Consider the following 25,342-nt stretch of genomic DNA (forward strand, 5'->3'; position numbering starts at 1 on the left):
GGATTATTACTATTGGGCAAGAACTGGGACTCTTCGCTCACCAGAACTAAGAGCAGGGCAAGACCAGAAGTCCTTCAGGAATATGAAAGGCTGGAAGTTTCCACGCAGCAACAGTCGCTGATTAATGCAATAAGGACCTCGGGGAAGCTCCTTTTCCAGAGACTCATAAAGTACAATCTCATGGAAGAGTTGGAGCAAAATCCAATCCCTTTGAGGAGAAGATGGATAAACACACAATGACGAATGGAGTAGGTGACAGGGTGAGAGAGCTGGGAGGGAGTTAGTTTGGGATACAAAGGCCAGCACAGATGAATGGAGCTGAATTTGTGTCTAAAATTCTGGGTAGCCTCTGATCCTTACATGGTGCAATATAAAGTCTGTGTATTATTTAATTACCAGATTCAAGTTAGTTTATTGTTATATACACCAGGGTGTAATGAAATTCCTTACTCATCTGAAGCTCACAGAGTGAACAGTGTACATGCTAATAATAAATACAACAATAAATACAGCGATCAGTGCAAAACAACAGTGGTGCAAAGGTTACACTGCGATCTGTAGTGCAAAAAGCAATGGTAAAGTGACAATAATGGAATTAATAACAGAGGTAGAATTAAGAGTCCGAAAACATGGCAGGAACAGCAGGAAGGGAATTCCATACAATGAAACCTTACGCAAACACCAGGGGCACACACTCTGGTTGAACCTGTTGCTACTCACCGGCTCCCCATCTCTCCCAGGGGGCCCAGGGGGCCCAGGGGGACCTTGAAGACCAAAGTTCTGTTCCAGTGCAAGACTGTCACCGCGATCCCGGACCGTTGCCAGGGGACCAGGAGGTCCAGGAACCCCTGGGTCTCCTTTCTCCCCCTTGGGCCCTCGATATCCAAATCCAGCTGTGCCCTAATTTTTGGGGAGGAGAGAAATGTGAGACCCTCACTGCTCCAACACCCACAGAGACTGGTACAGGAGACTGGAAGCTCGGTCCAAGTGGCGGGATGTAGGGGACATCCTAATGGAAGAGAAGTTGGAGGGGAGGGAATTCCAAGTCAGGGCATGCCCTCCAACACGGGTGAGTAAAATCCAAGGGCAGAACTTGCAGGGGCGCTGGAGGAAGCATTGATCGGGAAGGATGAGGGCACGGAGGTCCTGGAAAAGGGAAGCTGGTGGAGTGGGAGCCTGTGTAAGTCAGCGGGCACAGGGATGGTAGGTAAACAGGGCTTGGCATGAGTCAGCAGGGACTTGGATGGCCAGAAGGTTACCTCAGCCACTACCCTCCCTGGTAACCATATTCACACCCATTGCGGGGTCTTGCAAACGGTGCTTATCCCAAGGCAGACAGCTGGAAAATGATACTATCCCAGTAATAAACTCACAAGGGTTGGAGGGCTACATTAACCCGGAGATTGAGCAGCCATAGTGTGGCTCTAGCAGCTACAATGTGGAGGCAGAAACCTAGCCTTCTGATAACACAGGGTCTCAGAACCTGTGGGGCTCTCAGCCAGAGACACAAGAGACCCTGCAGATGCTGGAAGCTGGAGCAACACACACAAAGCGCTGGAGGAGCTCAGCGGGTCGGGCAGCATCTACAGAGGGAAATAAATAGTCGACATTTTGGGTCGAGACCCTTCAGCAGGACTGAAGCATTTTGTGTGTGAGACTTTCAGCCAGAGCAGGTGGTGTGAGTCCAAACCGCTGGCTACAGGTTGAGGGATCTCGTGACTGATTGCCCTGAGTCCAGAAATGCCAGCCTGTATTGTGGCTCTGCAATAAAAGTGCCAGCACGTTTTTTTAATCTGTTGGGCTTCTCCACACCTGAAATGGAGAGGCTGGTGCCCACCTCTCAACAGAGGAGGTTAAGGGGGAGATCTAATCGAAGTGATTAAAATGATGAAGTGGTTGCAGGAGTAAATAAGGACAAACAGTTTCGAATGTCACCAGAGGACACGGATTTAAAGTAACTCTCTAATGAACCGGAGGATTTCTTCTATAGTGTGCCAAGTGGCTGAGATCAGCAGTCCAGTATCGGAAAGGGCAGTGGAAGCAGAGTGAAGAACGAGGGGGCAAAAAACAAGCTGCTGGAGGAACTCAGCAGGTCAGGCAGCATCTGTGGAGGCCGGGGGACGGTTAACGTTTTGGATTGAGACGCTGCATCAACGCAAGATAACCAGTATAGAAAGGCACGATGGAGGGGTGAGACATGGGCTGGTAGGTGATAGGTGGCACCAGGTGAGGAGGGGGACGATGGGCAGATGGAGTCTGGTGAGGGGAGGGGATAGGAAAGGTAGGTCAAGGGAGAAGATGAGTGTGTGGGCGAGGGGCAGATGAAGCAGGCTGGGGAGGGTGACAGATCTAGGTAATGGTGGGGTGAGGGGGACAATGGGAAAGGTGAACAAGGGGAGAGAGAACCTTGGTGGGCCAGTAGGAGTGGGAAAAGATCACAGAGGGTGTGGGTTACCTGAAACTGGAAAATTCAGTGTTCATACCCCAAAGAATGAAAGGACTTGGATCAAACTGATCAGGAGAAGATCTTTCCCCTGGCAAGAGCAACAGGAAGCAGAGGATTTAAGATAATGTGCAAAAGAACCAGAGAGGAGATGGAGAGATAAACAGAGTTAACGATTCAGGTCAACTTTGTTCCTCTCTCCACAGATGCCGCCTGACCTGCTGAGTGTTTCCAGCATTTTCTGTTTATATTTCAATCATCCGCAGTTTGTTATTTTGATTTACAAGGAGATCAGGAGAAATTCAATGTTTGCTCCTGAAAAGACTAAGTAAGTTCAATACTAATTTACAAAAATAAATCAGATGGTTGATGGAAACAGAAAAAACTGCAGAGCAAGGGGTAACGGCAGGGAAGCTGGAGGACAGTACAGACACCGTGGGCCAAATTCTACAGATAATTCCAGGAACATAAAAGCTCCAGCGGCATTCCGACTATACTCTACCTTTTCTCCGGGATCGCCTCTATCACCCTGCAAGGAGGAAGCAAAGAAGAATCAGGTCAGAAACACAGGCTTATCAATTTATCCGATCCAGCACTGCGGCCCTTTGCGGACAACCAGCCAAGGATAAACCAACGGCAATGCCAACCTGTGTGGTGGCTCTGGTTTGAAAGTGCCAGCACGTTCCTTAACCCGTTACGCTTCTCCACATCTTTGATGGAGAGGCTGGTGCACACCTCTCAGCAGAGAAGGTTAAGGGGAGATTTAATCAAGGTGTTTGAAATGATGAAGTAACTGCAGGAGTAAATAAGGACAAAAGGGATTTGATCCAATGACAGAGGACACAGATTTAAAACAACTCGTAACTGAACCAGAGGATTGCTTCCACAATGTGGCAAGTGGCCTTGATCGGGAATCTGATATCAGAGAGGGCAGGTGCACACTGATTTCAGAAGAGAATCCAGGAGGTGCACGGTGAGAAGAAAGTGCAGGCAGGGGGAAGGGCTGGCGTTGGGTTAGGAAGCTGGCGCTGGTTGATAGGCCGAGTGGTGATGAATGAAGGGGTGTGGGAGGACCAGGCAATGGCTGGCTGCTGGGTGGACTCAAGGGGTGGGCTCTGTCTGTGGTGTGGAGTAAGGCAACGAGCTCCACGTGGGCCTGGGAGTCCGGCTCCCCCACAAACGAAACATGGCCATTGAGTCATACGGCATCGATGTCTGTTCGGCCCCACCACATCCATGCCAATCAGTAGTGTGGAAGTTTCTCCTTTTGCAGACGGTCCTCTGGAAAAGGTTGCAACGGTGACGGGTTTACAATGAGCATTAAAACAGCTCAGAGTTATGGCACAGTTTGGGAGAGCATGGCTCTAGGCTACCCTCTGGAGGTGGTTATCAAGAAGCACAGGCCATCGCCATGGGTTCAGACCATCGAAGCTGGGTGATAACCAGCGACCCGAAGAGGAGCTTGATCATCAACAAATCCATTCCATGGCTCCTGCTCCAGGCTGTTCCATACCTTTTCTCCTTTGATTGTGGTGACTGCTCCAACACTCAAGCCTCTGTCACCTTTTGGGCTGTGCGTCTCCTGGCTCCTCCTCTCACCTGCAGGCCAATAAAGGGAAGATGAGAGCAGCCTGTCGGGGACTGGTCATTTCACACTCGGCCACACCAGGAGGGAGGGGCAGTGGCTTCCGTAGGAAGCCGGTGGATTTGGAGCTGGGCTCCTTCAGCGGTCAGTTACAGCTCGGCTGGAGCACAGGTCCGCAGGCAGCATCAGGCGAAGAGGCTCAGCAGGTGTAACAGCCAGCTGAATGTGTCAGCTGGGGCGTGTATCAGGTGGGGCGTGTGTGGGGTGGGGAGTGTGTGGGGTGCGGCATGTGTGGGGGGAGTGTGTCAGGGGGTGTCTGTGAGGTGGGGTGTGTGTGGGGTGGGGAGTGTGTCAGGGGGAGAGTGTCAGGGGGAGTGTGTGGGGTGGGGAGTGTGTGGGGTGGGGAGTGTGTCGGGGGAGTGTGTCAAGGGGAGTGTGTGGGGTGGGGAGTGTGTGGGGTGGGGAGTGTATCGGGTGGGGACTGTGTCAGGCAGTCTTTAGTATCATATGTGCGTATCAACTAGTACGTGTACCATGTAGTCTGAGTGTATCAGTTGGTGATTGTGTCACACAGTGAGTGTGTGTCAGTCAGCAGATATGTCAGTCCATGCAGTGTCAACAGGTAAGTGTTTGTGTATGTGTGTCTGTGTTTGTGTGTGAATGTGTATGTCTGTACTTGTGTGTACGTGTTTATGTTAAAACATTGCATGTTTGTGTGTGTGTAAATGTTGCACCCTTGCAGACCAGCTGCCTGCCTGCATCTCCGACCTCCCCTGTTCCAATGCTCCCCTTGAGAGCCTCCCCCCTCCGTTTTCTGCACTCACCCCATCATCCACTCACTGCACTCACCACCGCCCCCTCTGCTGTGTGCACTCACCTCCCTTCTGTCAGTACACTCACCCCTTCCCTCCAGCTCACCGTAGTTTACCCTAACCCTCCAACTATGGCCATTCCTGCATCACCCACCACCTGGCAATGCCTTATACGCTGATAGTAGAAGGTCTATGGAACAGCACACACACACATAAACACACACACACACACAAACACATAACACAGGACACACGCATAAACATACACACGCACACAGAAAAACAAAGGTGTAATGTTTCCACACATAAACATGCAATGTTTTAACATAACTCAGACACACACATACAGACACACAAACACACACACTCACACACAGACACAAACATAGACACCCACTCACACAGTCACACACCAACACAGACAACACACACACCAACACAGACGCACACAGACACACACTCACACACAAACACTCCCTGACCATTTAACACTGCTGCTTGTTGTGTAACTTCATCCTTCTACCAGTGGCGGCACTGTGACCCAACATACAGCACCAGCAGGCAGCCCAGAGCACAAGGCCCTTCACACTCTGTCACAGGATACTCATGTGGTGCAGATCCCTGACCCACCGTTCTCTGTGCTACTGGCAGCCTTATGCAACCTCACCCCTCTCCACAACCTCCCCCAGTCTACAGCAGTTAGTGCGGCTTGCCTCAGAGCACTTGCAACCGGGGTTCAGTCCTGACCTCAGGTGCTGTCTGTGTGGAGCTTGCGTGTTCACCCTCTGACCATGTGGGACTCCCCCGGGTGTTCCAATTTCCTCCCACATCCCAGAGATGTTAATTGGGCTGCTGTGAATTGCCCTTAGTGTGTAGGTGGGTGGCAGGAGAAAGAGTGTGGGAAATAGGTTGCAGGAGAATAAGTGGGGGACTGGGATGAATGGAATTGCTCTGAGGACCTGCATGGGCTCAGTGGGCCAAATGGCCCCCTTGTATATTATGGAAATATGAGCACTCCTGGTCCCTCGACTCTCCTGGACTATAATTGCTTCATCAAATGCCATGGTTTCCCCCGTACTCTGGAACTCTCTCCCTAAATCTCTCCACATCTCCTTCTCCCTTATCGTTTCCCTCAGTCCAAGCTTCTGTCGGCTGCCTTAAGATCACCTTAAGTAGCTTATCAAGACTTGTTCAGTAAGGCTCCCGTGAATTGCCTTGGGATGCTTTTCTGGTTTGAAGGCTCTCTATAATTGGAGGTGGTTGTTGTTATCATTACTGGAAGATCCTCGATATCCAGTGCAAAGAAAGACTTGTGTTCAAGTGGCTCCTTCCAGCACCCTTGAATGTCCCACACTGCTTCACAACCAATCAGAAACACTGTGCTGTAATCAAGGAAACAAAGCCACCAAAATATTTACACAGCAAGATCCCATATGGAGCAAAATCATAAATGACCAGATGACCTGCTTTAGCAATGTTGGTTAAGGAATTACAATTGTACTTTCACCAGGAGAATGTCTTTGAAGCAGTGCAAGGGGATCTGTGAACTCCCACCTGAGCTGAGATGAAGTTTGGGTTCGATGTTTCGGAGAAATACAGAAGAAGAGATGGCGAGAGAGAGAGAGAGAGAGAGAGAGAGAGAGAGAGACACTGGGATGGAGAAAGCGAAATAGGGGTGAGTGGTGGAAGGAGAAAAAGGGAAATCCAAAATCAATTCCTGCCTAATCCACCATAATCCACAGGAGGAAATTACATGTTTTCAGAAGTAATCTTTTAATCCCTGCGATCTGAAGCAGCTGACCGAGCACAACTGTCCTTTCGATAGTACAGCCAAATGAAGTGCTTCACTGCAGCTCTTTCAATATTGGACCAACATGGAAAGTTGCACAAAGAATTCATCAGCAGTCTCTCAGCCGCTAATCATCTACCAATCTCTCAGCTGCCAATCTGCTGCAGTCACCCAGAAGCCAATCCGCTGCCACCTACCAACAACCAATCTGCTGCTAGTCTCCCTGCAGCAATCCGCTGTCAGCCAGCCAGAAGCCAATTCACTGCCAATCTTGCAGCAGCCAATCCACTGCCAGCCTCCCAGCAGCCCCAGTCCAGAGTATGAGGCAGAGTCACACTGTGGCAGTGGCAACATGCATGTCCTTTCCTCAGAAGATCGTGGGTTGAAGCCCAATAGTCGGGTCTTGGGTACGATAATTCCTGGAGGTGCCATTTTCTGGCTGCAATATTAAACAGACAGCCTTTCTGCTCTCCAGACAGACACAGAATATGCCAAAGTGATATTTCAAATCGCAGGTAGATTACCTTGTGATCTGGGCAATAATTACCCCCGAACCAACAACAAAAAGCAGATAGTCAGGTTATCATTACATTGTCATATGTGGGAACTTGCTGTGCATTTGGTTGCCTTGTTCTCCTCAGATCCAACACTGAATGTACCTCAAAATGACTTCATTGGCTGTAACAAAGTTCATCATCGGGGTAGTTAAAGGTCATGAAAGGTGGTAAAAACTCCATCCCTTTCTTCACCACCAGCTCTGTTTCCTGCAACATCAGCTGGTCTCGGCGGTGAGACCACCCACCAACAGCTTCAGTACACAGTGAGACGACCCACCAACAGTTCCAGTACACAGTGAGACCACTCACCAGCAGCTCCAGTAGACAGTGAGACCACCCATAAACACCTCCAGTAGACAGAGACAACCACCAGCAGCTCCAGTAGACCGTGAAACCACCCACCAGTAGTTCCTGTAAACAGTGAGACTACCCAATGTCAACTCCAGTAGATGCTGAGACCATGCACCAGCGGCTCCAGTACACAGTGAGACCCACCCACCAACATCTCTAGTGGACAGTGAGACCCACCCACCAACAGCTCCAGTAGACAGTGAGACCACCCACCAGCAGCCCCAACAAACAGTGACACCACCCTCCAGCCGTCACAGTGGACAGCAAACCAATGAGTGACCTGCCGTGACTGACACTCGGCTCTCTCAGAGCTGCTCTGACAAAGCCTTGAGCAGGCAGGGAGTGAGAGTGGGGCCCGACCGGGTGCATGGGTCCCAATATCTGTCCTGGCGAAGCTCCGGCGCAAGCCTCGAGACTCTGCGGAACGCACGCAACCTCCTGTCACCCTCTCCCCATCACTAGTTCAAGCAGCTAATAAAAGGTTTGCATTAAGTAAATCAAATTAAAACAACATCACCACTTGTGTTAATAGCCACCTTTAATGAAGCAAAATGTGGGTTTTGGTAAGAGCAGCATCGAACAGAACAGGCCACAGAAAGAGATATCAGGGCGGACGACCAAAATGCACTTCGTGCAATGTGGAATTATCACGGGGTTAATCCATAACGCCCAGAGACTGCGGGACAATCCCAGAGGGTTGCAAACTCAAGGGACCCGAGACTTCAGCACCAAATTTCACTTGATCTTAAGGTCTAACATGGGCCCTTCCCACCTTGCGACCTGATGCAGTGAGTCACACTGGTGGGTGTGAAGTTCAGGGCCAGCGGTGCCTAGCACTGTGCAGCACGCCATACGGGGTGAAATCTCCTGGGGTGCTCCACGGGAACCCCGCCAGACAGGCATTGATACAGGGCCGCACCAGGGCACAGCGAGGCAGGCAATCAGGAGCCAAGCCCAAGAGGTGGGGTTATGACAAAGGAGGAGAACAAAGTGGGAAGGTTTGTTTTGGGACTTCCAGAGCTTAGGTGAGGCTTGGAGGGTGGAGCAAAGGAAGGCGAGGCGAGGCGAGGCGAGGCGAGGACTGCTGAGTGCGGGCGTCAGGGAGGGTTACAGGGCCTTGGGGGCGGGGGGGGGAAGGCCACGGAGGGGTGGGACATCAAGGCTCTGCTTGCTCAGTAGGTCAGTGAGAACAAGGGTGATGGTGAGCTGGGACCCGGGCGGTCCAGTTTTGGACGTCCTCTGGTTTACAGAGGATCGAATGGATGAGGCCGATCACAAGAGAGTGCAATAGTCGGGGAAGGTGGCAAAGGCAGCAACCAGATTTCAGCTGCAGATGTTAGTCACTGTGTGTAGGTGAGGGGTAGAATCTGGGGGGAGATGACGGGAATGTGGGGAGAATGATTAGTGTAAATGGGTGCTTGATGGTCAGTACAGTCTCGGTGGGCCGAAGGGCCTGTTTCAGTGCTGTATGACTTAAAGCCATATATTGAGGCAGGAATGAGTTCCAACAAACACACACACACACACACACACACACACATGCGCAGTGACATATACACACACACACACACACACACACACACTGACACACATGTGCGCGCGTAGACACGCAGATACAGAGACACACACATACACACACATACACATGTATGCACACATACCCACATGTGCATACCTCTCCATGCACACACACATGCTCACAGATACACGTGTGCACATACACACAGGCGCACACGCATAATACAAGCACATGAAGTTGTCAGATGGAGACAGTGCACCAGACCAGATGAAGATGTCCTACCTCCCTCCGCCACAGCTGTCCATTTGACGGACTCATGGACTGGCCGCGGTGACACAGTTCTCTCTCTGCTGGTGGGGGGTGGGTGAACCGGTGGGTGCTCTGGGGGACGGTATGAAGGAGGGGTCACCTGTGGGAAAACCAGACCTTGTTTCAGGGAAGGAATGTGGGAAAGGGGCGTAAGCCGTGGTGACAAACCGGTCACCACCACCCCCCACCCTTCACTTGAACGCAGCAAATAAACCAACCCTTACATCTCTGGGCCTATTTGACTGCAGTGTGCATCATGGACAGGAACTACCAGAGACTCTCAGCCTCATCTCTAGAGCCCAAGCCCTTCACCTATTGTACATCCAAGGGCAGCAGCCTCATAGCCACAACACCTCCCAGCTCCCCTTCTTGTCACACACCAACCCAACTGGATCGACACTGCTGTTCCTTCACTGTTGCTGGAATGCCCTACTCAACGTGACCGAGGGAGCACATTCACCCAACAGGAGGGCATTGCCATTGTGGTGCAACCAGGTATGGTCCATAAGTACCAGCTTGCCTTTATATGGATGAAAAACACGGTGATTCTGGAGGAACTCAGCAGTCCAGGCAGCATCCGTGGAGAAAAGCAGGCGGTCAATGTTTTGGGTCAGGACCCTTCTTCAGGACTTAAGATGAGAAAAGGGGAAGCCCAATAGAAAAGAGGGAAAACAGAGCAGTGATAGGTGGACAAAAGAGGGGAGGCGGGGTGGGCACAGGGTGGTGAGAGATAGATGCAGGACAGAGATAGTGATAGGCAGGTGCGGGCAGGTCCTGACCCGAAACGTTGACCGCCTGCTTTTCTCCATGGATGCTGCCTGGCCTGCTGAGTTCCTCCAGAATCACCGTGTTTTTCGTCTAGATTCCAGCATCTGCAGTCCTTTGTTTCTCTGCCTTTATATGGAGCCTTGGACAGCTTCATGGAGCCATCGGGCAACCTGTGGAAGTGGTATTGATGGAGGGATAGAAACTGGCCACAACTGTACCTTGCACCTTTCAGTAATATACCCTCAGATCTTGCACACCCTCCGCAAAGTGTTGGCGTCTCATCCAACATGCAGCAGAGCTCCCCGTGCTTAAACCCACCTGTCTTTACCTCTCGCTGCCTTGGTGAAGCAGCCAGCATAATCAAAGACCCCACCCACTCGGGTCATTCTCTCTTCCCTCCTCTCCCATCAGGCAGAAGATACAGGAGCCCGAGGGCACATACCACCAGGCTCAAGGACAGCTTCTATCCCACTGTGATAAGACTATTGAACGGTTCCCTTATACGATGAAGTGGACCCTTGACCTCACAGTCTACCATGTTATGACCTTGCACCTTATTGTCTACCTGCACTGCACTTCCCTGTGGCTGTGACATCTTACTCTGTACTGTTATTGTTTTTACCTGTACTACCTCAATGTACTCTGTACTAACTCAATGTAACTGCACTGTGTAATGAATTGACCTGTACGATCAGTATGCAAGACAAGTTTGTCACTGTACCTTGGTACAAGCGACAATAATAAACCAGACACTAATACCAATACCCCTTCTGACAGGGTTTAGCACGCGACCATGGACACGACTCTGGAGGGTCCCGGCAGGAGGACCTGTTTGAGCACCAAGCACCGGCCCTGACTTCTCCTGGTGACACAAAACACGTGAGCCTGGCTGGAAGGAGCAGCAGCAAGCACCCTGTGACCTTGCTGAGTCGGCTGGACCTGAAGCGGCACATTGTTCCTGGGAATGCGGCTGTGGGGTTGGGTTCGAAGGGGCCACTGTTGCAGCAGTGGGAGGCAGCAAAACCAGCCAAGCTGGATGCTGTCCAGCACGTTCCTCAGCACTTCCTCTCTCTCTCCTCAGTTAGCGACAGCTCTGATAGACTTGTCGCAGAACCAGGCACAGAGGGCAGCTCAGTACGCTAGCGAGGGGGCACCGGCAAAGACTGGCATTTCCCTTCACGACCTCAGGACACCAGTGGGCGCAGCTGGTAGAGCTGCTGCCACACAGCTCCAGAGACCCGGGTTCGATCCTGACCTCTGGCGCTGCCTGCTTGGGTGCTCCGGTCTCCTCCCAAATCCCAAAGGCAGGTTGGTAGGTTAAGCGGCCGCTGTAAATCATCCCCAATGTCAAGGTGAGTGGTAGCATCTGGGGGGGGGGGGGGGGGGGGGGGGGGGTAGTTGACAGGAATGTGTGAAGAATAGGTTATGGAGGAATGGGATTGATCTGGATTGCTCTGAGAGCTGGCACAGCTTCAATGGGCCGAGTGGCCTCCTTCCTTCCCTGCTGTAAGGAGGTATGAACCAAAAACCCACTATGGTATTCTTCAAGTGCAGTCACTGTTGTAATGAAGGTAATGCAGCAACTAATTTGCACACAGCAAGATTCCACAAAAAAAGCACTCAAGCACAATGAGGGGACGTGTATTCCTGAAATTGTATGAGGGACAAGGATCAGCCAGGGGGCCTGGGATAGCCTCCCCAGCACCGCCGATGTGGGAGCTTTTATACCTTCCCGAGAGGTCTAACATCTCAGCCATGTCAGTGACGGTGCGGCTCTCCCTCGACACTGCACCGGGAGAGCCAGTCTACAGCGCAAGCCCCAGTCTTGGAGTGCGACTGTAACCCTGGAGCTCAACCCCAGAGGCACAGAACCCCAGCCATCCTGACCCCCACCTCACCTCATTTGTTCAAAGCAATTTGGGAGGTTCTGAGCTCATGAGGTTGAAAACAGTTCTACTTACTTTCTTGTTTTGAAAACCCATCTTTACTAAGGAAAGTTGTAAAGAAAAGCTTGTGGGTGTGACAATACACTGGCAACATTGACACCCTATTGATCTCCGAGTTCCAACAACACACTTACAAGAAAATAGGGATTAACGTGGGGATTTCATAAGAGTCACTTATTGGGGAATTTAAGGGAGCGGCTCAGAAATTCCCTCCCCAAATCTCTTTGTCTTTCTCGCCTCCTTAAACACCTTGCGCCACTCACTCACCATAAAACTGAGGTGAGGAGGAGGGAGATGAAGCAACTGGATTGCTGACAAGCAGCCAAGCACCAGGCTGAGGTTTGCAGCAATCCACCTGCACAATTAAATAATGCACTGAGTCCTGCTTAAACTTTGAGTGGGAAAATGAATGTCAGCATGATCTAGTTCCTTCAGGAGAGGGATATTGAGGAGGTGGCAGCAGCGATGATATTAGGGATTAAAACACTTTGGTCACCTCTGTCATTCTGTTGTCCTGTCAGAAAACAGGTGAGACATTATTGCTAAGAATGTAATCCCAGTCAGTACACTAACCACTATGCACCCTGTCATACAGCACAAACATCAGCAAGTCATACTCTGCCAGAGCGAGTGTTTGTGCAATGGACCAAGGACAAATTTCTGGGCATTTTTTCTCTGGTTTTGTGGGATCTTGCAATGTAAAAATGGATGTCACATTACTTTAAAACAATATGGTGGTGTGTCATGGGAAGGTTAAGGGCTGGGGGGCATTTGGAAGTTGGAAAAGACATCTGGAAGTTCATGGAATCCAAAAGCCACAGAGATTCTAATGTTTGACAAGGTGCTGGCAGGGGAGGGGACGCAGAATAAGAGAGGGAGGGCAGTGTCAAAATCTCTCCCCCCAGCATTTCCAGAGAAAGCAACGTGCAGTCTGTGCCTTCCGTGGTAGGAAAAAAACCTGAAGAGGAATTCAGGGCTCAGTCCTCAACCAATTCAGGGTAATGGCAGATGGAGCAAAGCCCAGACTGACACCCCAGCCCACAGTTAAAGAGCAGTCCAGGGCACCGTAAGAAAGCCAGCAACTCTCCACTGGCTTGTTCTTTCAGTCAAGCAGATGACCATACGTTCCTTTCAATGCTGGAAGCAATTATGAAGAACACTACAAATCCAGATCATTCAAACCCTTGAATCTGTACCCTGCTTGCACCATGTTGTAGATTAAACTTTAGAGCAATAGGGACAGTTTGTGCTGGATTCTGCCCAGCTTAGCCGAGAATGAACTCTGAGAGCTTGGAGAAGGGTTCAAAGCTCACTGTGGTTCACTGGGCCAGGCATCAGGGCCAACACCTCCATAAGTGTAAAGCCAGGCAGGAATTACATTGACAGCTGGACAACAGCTCATAATTACATCGATGCATTCCCATTAGAAGGAAAGGAAGGATGATGATCTTGAAACCAGGGCAGGTTGGGAGGGGTGTTCAAAGCCTGATCAAAGCATAGGTTTCGTGACTTTTGTTTACTAAAGTTAACTTAGGGAGTTTCACAGGGTAGGATTATGTGTGGGAACAGGGTACCAGGGCAGAGCGTCCAGGGAGAGATGGGGCCAAGGGAGTTGCGCAGGTGGGCATGGGAATCCATGGAGGAACTTGGAGCCAGTTTACATGGAATGTATTGGACATTGGGATCCAGTTGGCAAGGATAGGGTATGGCATGTGAGAGTGAGGTGAGATTTGGATGTATTTTGATTAGCCTGGAGGATGATTAATGGGACGAGTCTGTTGGAGCAGGTGAGTCTGGAGGTCAAGATGACACGGCTGAGGGTCCAAGTGGCAGAGGGGGTGAAGCAGGAACTGAGTCTAGTGGCAGAGAAGTATGAGCAGCACAGTGAGCTCACAGCACCAGAGACCCGCGTTCGGCCCTCTGTGTGGCGTTTGCACGTTCTCCCTGCGAATGCCTGAGTTTTCTCCGGGTGCTCCAGTTTCTTCCCACGTCCCAAACACGTATGGGTTGGTAGGCCACTGTGAATTGCCCCTTGTGTGGAATTCAGCAGGAGAATCTGGGGGGAGTTGTTGGGAGTGCGGGGAGAATAAAAAATGAGATTAGCGTCGGATTCGTGTAAATGGGCACAGTGGTCCGCATAGACGCAGTAGGCCAAAGGGTCTGTTTCTGTGCTGTATGACTCCATATATGACTTGGGTTTAGCATATGATGGAATATTTCGCCTTGGGGGCCCAATTGAATTGACCATGTCCTGGAGACTTTCCCCAGGGGTAACTCTGCTCTTACCCTCTGTACTTCTACTGCAACACAACCTCACCATTTCTCCCCCTTACCGTTTGAATTCCTCTTCCATATCCACTCCCAAAATCTCCAGAAGCCTGCAGGACAGAAAGATACGAATAACAATCAATGCTGGTTCAAAACTGATACACTTGAACCCCACCACATGAAGAAATTTGCCATTAAATTTCTCAGCAAACAACTGACAGGACTGCAACTGACCCAAAGTTTTAGGAAGTTTGAGCCAGTTCACATGAACCAAATAGTTACCGCAGCAAATGACTTAACCAATTCTCAGGAACTCGAACCTTGAAGGACTTAAAAATTCCCAACTGAGTATATGTTGTGAAGGAAATTTAAGGAATAAGAGGACTGACTTTTGGAGCTCTAGGGGATCGCTTGCTGATCTGTTGCCGGGCTGTAAGCAAGGCAGGCGACTGAATGTTGACACAAAACACTGCAGAGGCTGGAATCTGGAGCAAAAAAACTAACTGCTGGAGGAACTCAGCAGGTCAAGCAGCATCTGTAGTGGCAAAGGGGTGGTCGACTTTCGGGTCGAGACACTGCATCAGGAGTGTGGGAGTATAGAGGAGAGATGCCATTTTTAAAGGGGTGAGAGGAAGGGCTAAGGCAAGAGCTGGCAGGCGATATGTGGAACCAGGTGAGGAAGGGTTGACAGGCAGATGGACCCAGGTAGGTTCCTGACTGCCCCCCTCCCCCCCATTCATCATCAGAAAGAAATAATGTCAATCTATAACATTAACTCTGTTTCCCCCACCATAGATGTTGCCTGATCTGTTGAGTACTCCTTCATTATCTGTTCTTATTAACTCCTGACCCCTGCGATAGCCTGGGTGTGGCAAAATTATTCTCTTCCTCTTACATTCACTGTAACTTCCTCTCAGACCAAAATCCATTCTCCAAACATATCACAGTTGTTGCAAAAACAAGAGATTATGACCTGGACTAAATGTTTGTGAGGAAATAAGATTGTTATACACAGAGGCAGTTGGTTCTTATTTATAAATGTTACTGTTGGAATTCATTATATCAGTTATTTGACATTTCTGGAATGACATAATGTTCCATTTAGCTCACAACATAAATCTACTCCATGAAATGCCAAGCCAACTCACAAGAGAATGAGGTGATGCTTGTTCTTAAAGTATTCTCCCTGGTTTCACTGGTAGATGCCTTTCCATGCTTCAACCATACTCAGAGCAGAATATTCGGATGTCATCCAAAGGTGAAAGATATGAATCCTGTTCCTCTTATGCCAGCACCTCCCAAACCCACGAAGACCACCACCTAACAAGAGAGTGGGCCATCTTCAAATCACACACTACCTCACTTTGATAAATGTCACCATTTCTGTATCATCGCTCGGTCAGAATCTTGGCACTCTCGACTTAACGTAAGTGGATTCACCCCAAGACTGCAGTGTTTCAAAGAAGGAGCCGGAAAGGCAACTAGGGAAAAGCAATAAATTCAAGCTTGCTCATGATGATGTGCCCAACTTATTAATTTTACTGAAAAATCTCAATAAAAGTACCAAGACGGTTTTGGAAGCTTTGTAGACACCGTATCATCTGGCTGGATGTTCATATACTTGCTTCAAACCTGAGTGTGAGTGATTCCTCCACAGCAAGGACATAAACTACTTGCTCATAGGCAGCTAGTGAGCTTGGCCCGTTCAGGTCTGGCTGAGGAGTCTGTAGGGTGGAGCCTGTAAGACAGTGGGAAATGCAGGTCCTCCCCAGGCTACTTGTTGCAAGCTGCTCTCTGCAGATCTACTCATAACTTTTACTAGGATTGTTCTACTCTCTTAAATTTAAATTCTATGTCACTAAGTACTCTGTACTACCTCAATGCACTGTGTAATGAATTGATCTGTACGAATGGTATGCAAGACAAGTTTTTCACTGTAGCTCGGTACAAGTGACAAAAATAAACCAATACCAATACCAATACATTATGGACACCCTGTACATTTGAATGAATGTGTGGGAGACCGGTGGGATGGATGGGGATGGATTTGTCAGCTGCCGCGGGGATGCAGGCATCTTCTGCTGGGTGGGAACGGGGCATTTCCGCCTGCCGTCACTCGCCACCCACCACCCACTGCCCTGAGCAATTGCAGGCTGGGTCAATCTGAGCAGACTCACTTGCTCTCTCACTGAGTTAGTGAGGCCGGTTGGCGGCTGCTCTTCCTGCGCCTGCTTGTCCTCCCGTCACGGCTATTTCTGTGACCCTATCCCACACACTGGTCGTTCATTTCCAAATTACGAACAGTTCAGGTTATGAACAGTTCTTAGGAATTGAACCCTGTCGTGACCCAGGGAATGCCTGTAGTGATTGCTGCTCCACACTGGTGTTTACTCCTGAATGCATCCAAACTTGCTGAGGTCTGAAGAAGCCTCAGATGAGGCTTACCTTTATCATGATTCTTACCTTTACTGACTCTCATCTTCTGGATGAGTCTACCAACAACTTTGAACAGTTGACCACCCTCAACAAGCCAATTGATCCAAACCAAGAGCCTCCGGCTATACGGATGGATCAGGTACAATGAGAAGCCCTCCCCTTCCAACGCTATCCTCACAGAGACTGCCCTTTCTCCCACTACTTCCCTTCCATCACCGGCTCCCATGCAATCACAGTTTGACACTTCTATTCTGTTCTATGAAATCAACTTAAAAATTCTCACTTTCATTCAGGTATAAATCTATAATTCATCGAGCTTGCAACCTCTTCCTGTAAGCGTTGCAGTGAATTGCTAGTTCTGGGAAAACTGGGCAGATCGGCAAAGCCGGGGGAAGAGGGAGGAAAGGGGAATGTGTAAATGTGTGCAACAGGCAAACCTGAATGGCCACCTTGTGGGTGAGGGTGGGCGGTGTTCTTTGCTGATGTGAGGAAAACAGCTGGAACCAGAAACTTGGCAGCACAAAGAATCACTTGGGAATCTGTTGCAAAGCTCTTCTCCCTGGCTTGGAATCAAAGCTAAAGCACTAAGTTAGAGAGCACAATGTAGCTTGTGATTTATTTAGAACAGACAATCTAAACCTCCTACCAAGACTTTAATGTACCATTGATTAACCATGTGTTGCCCCAACATCACTCTCCTTGCTCCTTTCTTCCTGCCCAATGCTTTTTTAGAGATTTGACCTGCTTTAGTATCCAGGACTCGAATGGTAAAAGGTAAAATGGTAAAGGAGCAAGAGGGGAGTTCCACATTATAGAGTTCAAATAACAATCCCGCATTGTGTCAGAGTGAGGCAAAGAACAGATATTTTACAGCACAACCCAATCCCTACCACTGTGTGAGCACGAGACGGGGGCCAGACATTATACAGCACATTGCTAACCCTAGCAATGTGTTGGACCTTAGAATGAAACCGGATCTTATACAGGACAATAGTAACCCTGGCATGGGGCTGAGAATGGAGCCGGATATTATACAGGACACCACTAATCCTTCCATTATATCAGAGCTGTACTGGAGCCATATGTTATGCAGGGCACCAGTAACCCTACCCATTGTATCAGGGTCCTATTGGACCTGGATATCTAAGAGGCATTACTAATCCTACCTCTGTATCAGGGCCAGACTAGATCTAGATATGATACAGGACAACACAGGGAAATGGAAGTGGGACTGGGCCATACCGCCCTTCACGTCTGCTGCATCATTCAATAAGATCATGGCTGATTTTTTACCTCCATGCCACATTCCTGCATTAACCCAAGATCACATAATTACCTTAATATCCAAAAAGCTGCCAGTATTTACCGCACTGAGTGACTGAGGACTGAGCCTTCACAGTGTCTTGTCAGGTGAACACAAAAAGTTCACTCACTCCTGGTGAAGAAATTTCCCCTCATCTCTTTCCTGATTGGCTGACCCCTTATTTTGAGACCGTGACCCCTCATTCCAGACACGCCAGCCAGAGGAAGCGTCAGCCCTGTATCTAGCCTGTCAAACCCCACATGAATTTTGTACATTTCAATGAGATCACCCCTCATTCTTCTAAACTCAAACATGCCATCCAGGAACCAAGCTGGTTCACTCCCTCCGTCACAAGTATATCCAACCTAAGGTATGTTGATCAGAACCAGCACACAGAATTCTAATCCCTATGTAATTGTATTAAAACATCTCTGCTCTTGTACTCAATCCTCTCATATCAACATATTTCAACATATACCAATTGCCATCCTCAGTGATTACTGAACCTGCACATTAAGCTTCAGCAATTCACATACAAGTGCACAGGCCCTCTGAATACCAAAACTGTTCAAATCCTTATTACTTGAAAATTATTCTGCCTTTTCTTTTCTATCAAACTGGATGGCCTCACATTTTTCCACAGTGTATCATAAAGTATTGATGAGGCCACATCTCGAATAGTGTGTGCAGTTTTGGTTGCCACAGTATAGGAAGGACGAGACTGCTCTGTACAGGGTGGATTTGCCAGGATGGGATGGCGTGTCTCAGTTAAGAGGAGAGGCTGGGTTTGTTTTCCTTGGAGCAGAGAGGGTTGGGGGGTAGAGGGAAGGTGGGTGTGGTTCCTGATAGAGGGGTACAAAATTCAGAAGAATTGTTTCAACGAGCACTTGAATCACCAAGGCACAGAAGGCCTCGGATCAAGTGCTGGTAAATGGGATCAGTATAGATGGGTACTTGATGGTCAGCATGGACGAGATGTGCTGAAGGGCCAGTTTCTGGTGCTGTATGACTCTATATTCTATCTGCCATATTCTCGGCCATTCACTTCGTCTCCCTGATCCCAAAGAATCCCCTCTGTGTCCTTCTCACACTGCTACCCAGCTTTGTATCATCAGCATACTTTGTTACAGTATTTCATTGACATAGAACGCAAACAGCTAAGAGACAGTGTTTTTTCTTTGATTTACTACCTATTTGTTTTATTATCTAATTAATTTTTAGATTTAAACCTTTCTTTTTTCTTCTTTTAATATTTTTAATGTCTTGTTTTAATAACAATTAAGAATTTAACAAAATAACTGATCATTTGCTTTCTTTTCTAAATAATTATTAAACCGTATTTTTTAACTGTCGGCTGTTAACGCCCTTTGGCTCTGTTTCAATCTCACAACTATGTAGTGAGTTCGTTATCTCTGTTTGTACTATGCCGTTCATTTTAAGACAAAACATGGGTGGTTTATATATTTTTTCAATTTGGACTATTGCCACCAATAGAACAGGGGTTAATTCAATTAGAGGGTAGCGTACTGGCTGCCTATTGGCCAGTTTTCGGGCTGTTGGGGGAGGGGGGTGGGGTTGTTTTTACGTTTTTTTTCTTCTGGGCTAAACTACAAATTTTTCTAAATTGTCATCACATCCGTTTCCTCTTTGAATTTTTTTTTACTTCTTCCTGTTGGTTAGACTTGGAAATATTAAGATTAACCCTTTACATACCATATTTTTTTAACCTGTTAAAATGGATAAGACTATTAATTTCATTTCATGGAATGTTAATGGCTTAAATAATCCACTTAAACGTAAGAACATTTTTAAAGTTTTTCATAGACTAAATGCTCAGATTATTTTCGTTCAGGAGACTCACATCAGGAAGAAAGATAATCAACTTTTTTTAGATTTTGGAGGGGTCAACAGTTCCATTCGAATTCACAAGCAAAGGTGAAAGGAGCTTCTATTTTTATAGACTCCTCAATTTCGTTTGTTCATCATGAGACAATATCAGACCCAAATGGTAGATTTTTATTAATCACTGGTCTGCTTCATAATAAAAAAGTTGTTATGGTTAATGTTTATGCACCCAATGTAGATCACCCTTAATTTTTTAAACATCTATTTGCATTTTTTCCTAATTTAAATGAATACACTTCGATTATAGGTGGAGATTTTAACTGTTGTCTAAACCCTTCCATGGATAGATCTGTATCAAATCCTGTACTTCCAAACAAATCCGCTGTCTTTACTAATTCCTTTTTAGTTGAATCTGGAATTTTAGATGCTTGGAGATTTCTACATCCATATGATAAAGAATTTTCATTCTTTTCTTATGTTTACCATAACTACTCGAGGATTGATTTTTTTTTGATGCTAGATTAGCTCCACTTACTATGGACTGTAAATACGATGCAATTGCCATCTCTGATCATGCACCATTGATTTTATCAATTAAATTTCCAGATGTGTCCTTTGATGTCAGACAATGGCGATTTAATCCTTCTCTATTACAAGACTCAGATTTCACCCAATTTATCAAAGAACAGATTTCATTTTTCTTTTTAACTAATTTTACTGAAGAAATTTCCAGTGGGATAATATGGGATACTTTTAAAGCATATATCCGTGGTCAAGTTATTTCATATTCCGCTGGCTTGAAAAAATGAACTAATAATGAAATACATATATTGGTTGACAAGATTAAAGAAATCGATAAAAAATATTCTGATACTCCGAATCTGGAGCTTTTTAAAAAGAGAACAGAACTCCAATTACAACATAGTTTATTATTAACATCTTCAATTGAAAATCTACTACTTAAAAACAAAAGTCAATTTTATATACATGGTGACAAATCCGGTAAATTATTGGCCAACCAATTGAAAGCTACTTTATCTAAATGTCAGATTAATAAAATTTGTAAACCAGATGGTACTTACACGATAGATCCTGTTCAAATCAACAAATCCTTTCAAGAAATTTATTCTTCTTTATACCAATCAGAATCCCCTGAGGATCCTACATCAATGTATGAATTTTTAAGAGATCTGAAGATTCCCCAACTATATTTAAATCAACGTTCTACATTAGATGCTCCCATTTCGGAGGAAGAAATAAAGAAAGTAATATTTTCAATGAACTTGGGTAAAGCACCCGGCCCTGACGGATATACAGCTGAATTTCTTAAATCTTTTTCTGATATTCTTGTTCCCTGGTTAGCCAAAATTTTTAAAGATGCCCTATCAGTGGGTAAACTACCACAATCTTTCTATGAAGCAACCATTTCTTTAATTCTTAAAAAGGATAAAGATCCCACTGATTGTGCATCTTATAGACCTATTTCTTTATTAAATGTAGATTCAAAAATATTTTCCAAAATATTGGCCTTTAGACTGGAAAAGGTTCTCCCACAAATTATCTCTGAAGACCAGACAGGATTTATTCAGAATCGTTATTTACATTTTAATATCAGGAGATTAATGAATATTATATATACTCCTTCATCCCAAATTCCAGAATGTGTTGTTTCACTAGATGCTGAAAAGGCGTTTGACGGAGTCGAATGGGAATATCCATTCACTACACTTCAAAAATTTAATTTTAGCCCTAAATTTATATCTGCGATTAAGATGATTTATTATACACCTATGGCTTCAGTACTTACTAATAATCAAAGATCTCCTTTGTTTAGGCTTTTTCGAGGTACTAGACAAGGTTGCCCATTAAGCCCTTTATTATTTGATATTGCTTTAGAACCCTTGGCTATTGCACTTCGGGACTCTTCATATGTATGTGGCATTACTCGCGGACAGATGATTCATAAGATATTTCTCTACGCCGATGACCTGTTACTTTATATTTCTAATCCGGATGAATCTGTCCCCGCAGTACTATCACTACTAGATCAGTTTATGTTTTTTCTGGCTATAGATTAAATCTTAATAAGAGTGAACTTTTTCCATTGAATATGCAAAACCCAATTTATAGCCAATTACGTTTTAGATTGGTAACTGACTATTTTATGTATTTAGGTGTTAAAATTACCAAGAAACATAAGGACTTATTTAAAGCTAATCTATTGCCTTTAATTGACCATGTTAAACAATTATTTACTAAGTGGTCTCCACTGTCTTTATCATTGGTAGGCCGAATTAATGCGATTAAGATGAATATTTTGCCAAAATTTTTATATTTATTTCAAGTGATTCCAATTTTTGTCCCGCAATCTTCTTTTGACACAATTGATTCTAAAATTCATTCATATATTTGGCAGAATAAAAACCCAAGGTTAAGTAAGAAATATTTACAAAAATTAAAAAAGGATGGTCGTTTGGCCTTGCCTAACTTTAGATTATACTATTGGGCAATTAATATTAGATATTTAATTTTTTGGATACAAGATTCTGATGTAATTCAATGCCCCAAATGGGTATGCCTTGAGCAACAATCAGTTCCTGACTTTTCATTAGTTTCTATTTTAGGTGCTTCACTCCCTTTTGCACTTACCAAGTTAAGTAAACATATGACTAACCCAATTGTTAAACATACAATACGAATATGGTTTCAATTTTGTAGATTTTTTGGATTGAATACATTTAATTTGTCAAGTCCCATTCAATCTAATTTTTTCTTTCATCCATCCAGAGCTGACTCAGCTTTTTCCATATAGAAAAGGAAGGGAATAGTATGTTTTCCGGGATATATTTATTGATAACTTGTTTTTCATCTTTTGAACAATTGTCTACTAAATATAATTTGCCTAGATCACACTTTTTTCGATATTTGCAGATTAGAAATTTTTTTAAAACTACTATACCCTCTTTTCCGACACCTTACAAAATTGAAACTACGGAAAAAATTTTAGGTCTTAATCCTTATCAGAAGGGCTTGATAGCGATAATTTATGATTTAATTATGAAAATACATCCTAGAATCGTTCAGACAAAATTAAGAATGAATGGGAAGTGAACTCCAGACATCTTTACCTATAGAGACTTGGAAGAAAATTCTTCATTTAGTCAATACATCTTCAATGTGTGCCAGACACTCGTTGATACAGTTTAAGGTAGTCCACAGGACCCATATGTCCAAAGATAAGTTAGCTCAGTTTCTATAACCATATAAATCCTATATGTGATAGGATGTAAATTGAATGTGGCTTCTTTGACACATATGTTTTGGTCCTGTCCTCTCTGGAAAAATATTGGAAAGACATTTTTAACATTATTTCAAATGTATTGAAGATTGATTTACAACCTCACCCTATCACTGCAATTTTTGGATTACCAAGGATAGAGTCTGGCCATTTATCTCCTTCCGCTAACTGTATGATTGCTTTTGTTACATTAATGGCCAAACGATCCATTTTGCTTAAATGGAAGGATCCAATACCCCCGACTACTTTTCAATGGTTCTCTCAAACTATATCATGTTTAAACTTGGAAAAAATTAGGAGTGGTACTGTTGATCTTTCGCTTAAATTTGAAGATATTTAGAGTCCATTTATTCAATATTTTACATGATGTAGATCCCCTTTCAATAACTTTCCAACTTGGAGGAATGGACTTGATGACATAATATTGCTCTGTTTCTACTGAGAAATTTTAGCCCAGTTTTTTTTTTCCCTTTTTTTTGTTTGTTTTTCTTTTGAAAAGTTTTTTTTTTGTTTAGTTTATATTGTTTATAATTTATTTTGTTGATTTGGGTTTTTTTTTAAATTTATATAATAAATCTTCTTCTTTCCTTTCTTTTATATTATATTCATTTACTAAGAGATCGTTGGATCTACAGTTTTTTTTATATTTTATTGTTCTTTATGATTATATATGCTATGATTGTTATCCTGATCTCTTTGTATTACATGTATAAATATTGATGCCATATATCAATCTGTATTAATTTGAAAACTAATAAAAAGATTGAAAAATAAAAGAAAGAACGCAAACAGCTGAGGCCCCAGCACTGATTCCACTAGTCACAGCCTCCCAACCCAAAAGTCACCTGTTTATTCCTGCCCTGTTTTCTGTGTGTTTACTAATGGACAATCCAAGGCAGTTTATTATCCCCAATCCCACATTCTCTAATTTTGTTTATAATTCGTATTTCCCGTTGTTGCACCTCACCAAAGGCTTGTTGAATCCTCTGCATCCACAAGTCACCCTTTTTCTATTCTCCGAGGTATAACGTCAAAAAACTCTTAACAATTAAACAGGACCTCCCTTCTATAAACTCTTATTGACTCTGCCCACTTATTTAATAATAGATTTCAGCAGTTTCCCTGCTATAGATCTTAGGCTAACTGCTCTGTAGTTTCTCTCCTTCCTTGCTAAAATAGTGGAATGACATTTGAGACCTTCCAGTCTGTGGGAACCATTCCGGAATCTGCGGAATTTTGGAAGATGACGACCTGTGCTTCCACTAGCTCCTCATTTCTAGGTTTATAGATCATCAGGTCCTGGGAAGTCGGTGACTTTCAGCCCCATTACCTCTCCAACACTATTTCCTGACTAACGCCAACTTCTTCCAGCTCCTCAGTCACTTTGGATCTGTTGATTTCATTATATCCAAAAGGTTTCTGTATGTCCTTTCAAGAAAATACGCACAAACTATTTGTTTAAGTTCATCCTGCGTAGAGCTTCTCCTGTCTCAGTCTGTAAGGGACCCACATTAACATTTGTTAATCATTCCCTTGTTATGTAGCTGTAGAAACTTTAACAGTTTGCTTTTCTGTTTCGCACAATGTTACTATCTTTAGGATGCGCCATAGAAAGTGTCCCATCTGGATGCATCACAGCTTGGTACGGCAACTGCTCTGCCAGGACCGCAAAAAACTGCAGATAGTTGTGGACACAGCCCAGCGCATCATGGAAACCAGCCTCCCCTCCATGGACTCTGTCTTTACCTCTCGCTGCCTTGGTGAAGCAGCCAGCATAACCAAAGACCCCACCTACCTGGGTCATTCTCTCTTCTCTCCTCTCCCATCAGGCAGAAGATACAGGAGCCTGAGGCCACATACCACCAGGCTCAAGGACAAGCTTCTATCCCACTGTGATAAGACTATTGAATGGTTCCCTTATACGATGAGATGGACTATGACCTCACGATTTCCCTTGTTGTGACCTTGTACTTTATTGTCTACCTGCACGGGACTTGCTCTGTAGCTGTGACACTTTACTCTGTACTGTTATTGTTTTTACCTGTACTAACTCAATGTAACTGCACTGTGTAATGAATTGACCTGTACAATCGGTATGGAAGACAAGTTTTTC

At 45.6% G+C, this 25,342-nt stretch overlaps 1 protein-coding gene across 12 annotated transcripts in view; it reads right to left on the minus strand.

Moving 5' to 3' along the window:
- The window catches only part of LOC127568548 (collagen alpha-1(XVIII) chain-like), a 308,942-nt gene that overhangs the window by 118,439 nt on the left and 165,161 nt on the right, over positions 1–25,342 (minus strand). For 2 of the 12 annotated variants that reach the window (XM_052012510.1, XM_052012441.1), the window contains one exon: positions 14,413–14,457. The exons of 6 other annotated variants lie outside the window; for them this stretch is intronic. In XM_052012510.1, coding sequence (XP_051868470.1) covers positions 14,413–14,457 — 45 coding nt within the window. Of the gene's footprint in view, positions 1–720; positions 901–2,945; positions 2,973–3,956; positions 4,043–9,338; positions 9,466–14,412; positions 14,458–25,342 lie in introns of all 12 variants that reach the window. 4 more of the 12 variants (XM_052012495.1, XM_052012485.1, XM_052012457.1 and 1 more) reach the window with 4 other exon arrangements.

This window comes from Pristis pectinata, chromosome 1 (assembly GCF_009764475.1).
Source record: "Pristis pectinata isolate sPriPec2 chromosome 1, sPriPec2.1.pri, whole genome shotgun sequence".
Taxonomy (NCBI): domain Eukaryota; kingdom Metazoa; phylum Chordata; class Chondrichthyes; order Rhinopristiformes; family Pristidae; genus Pristis; species Pristis pectinata.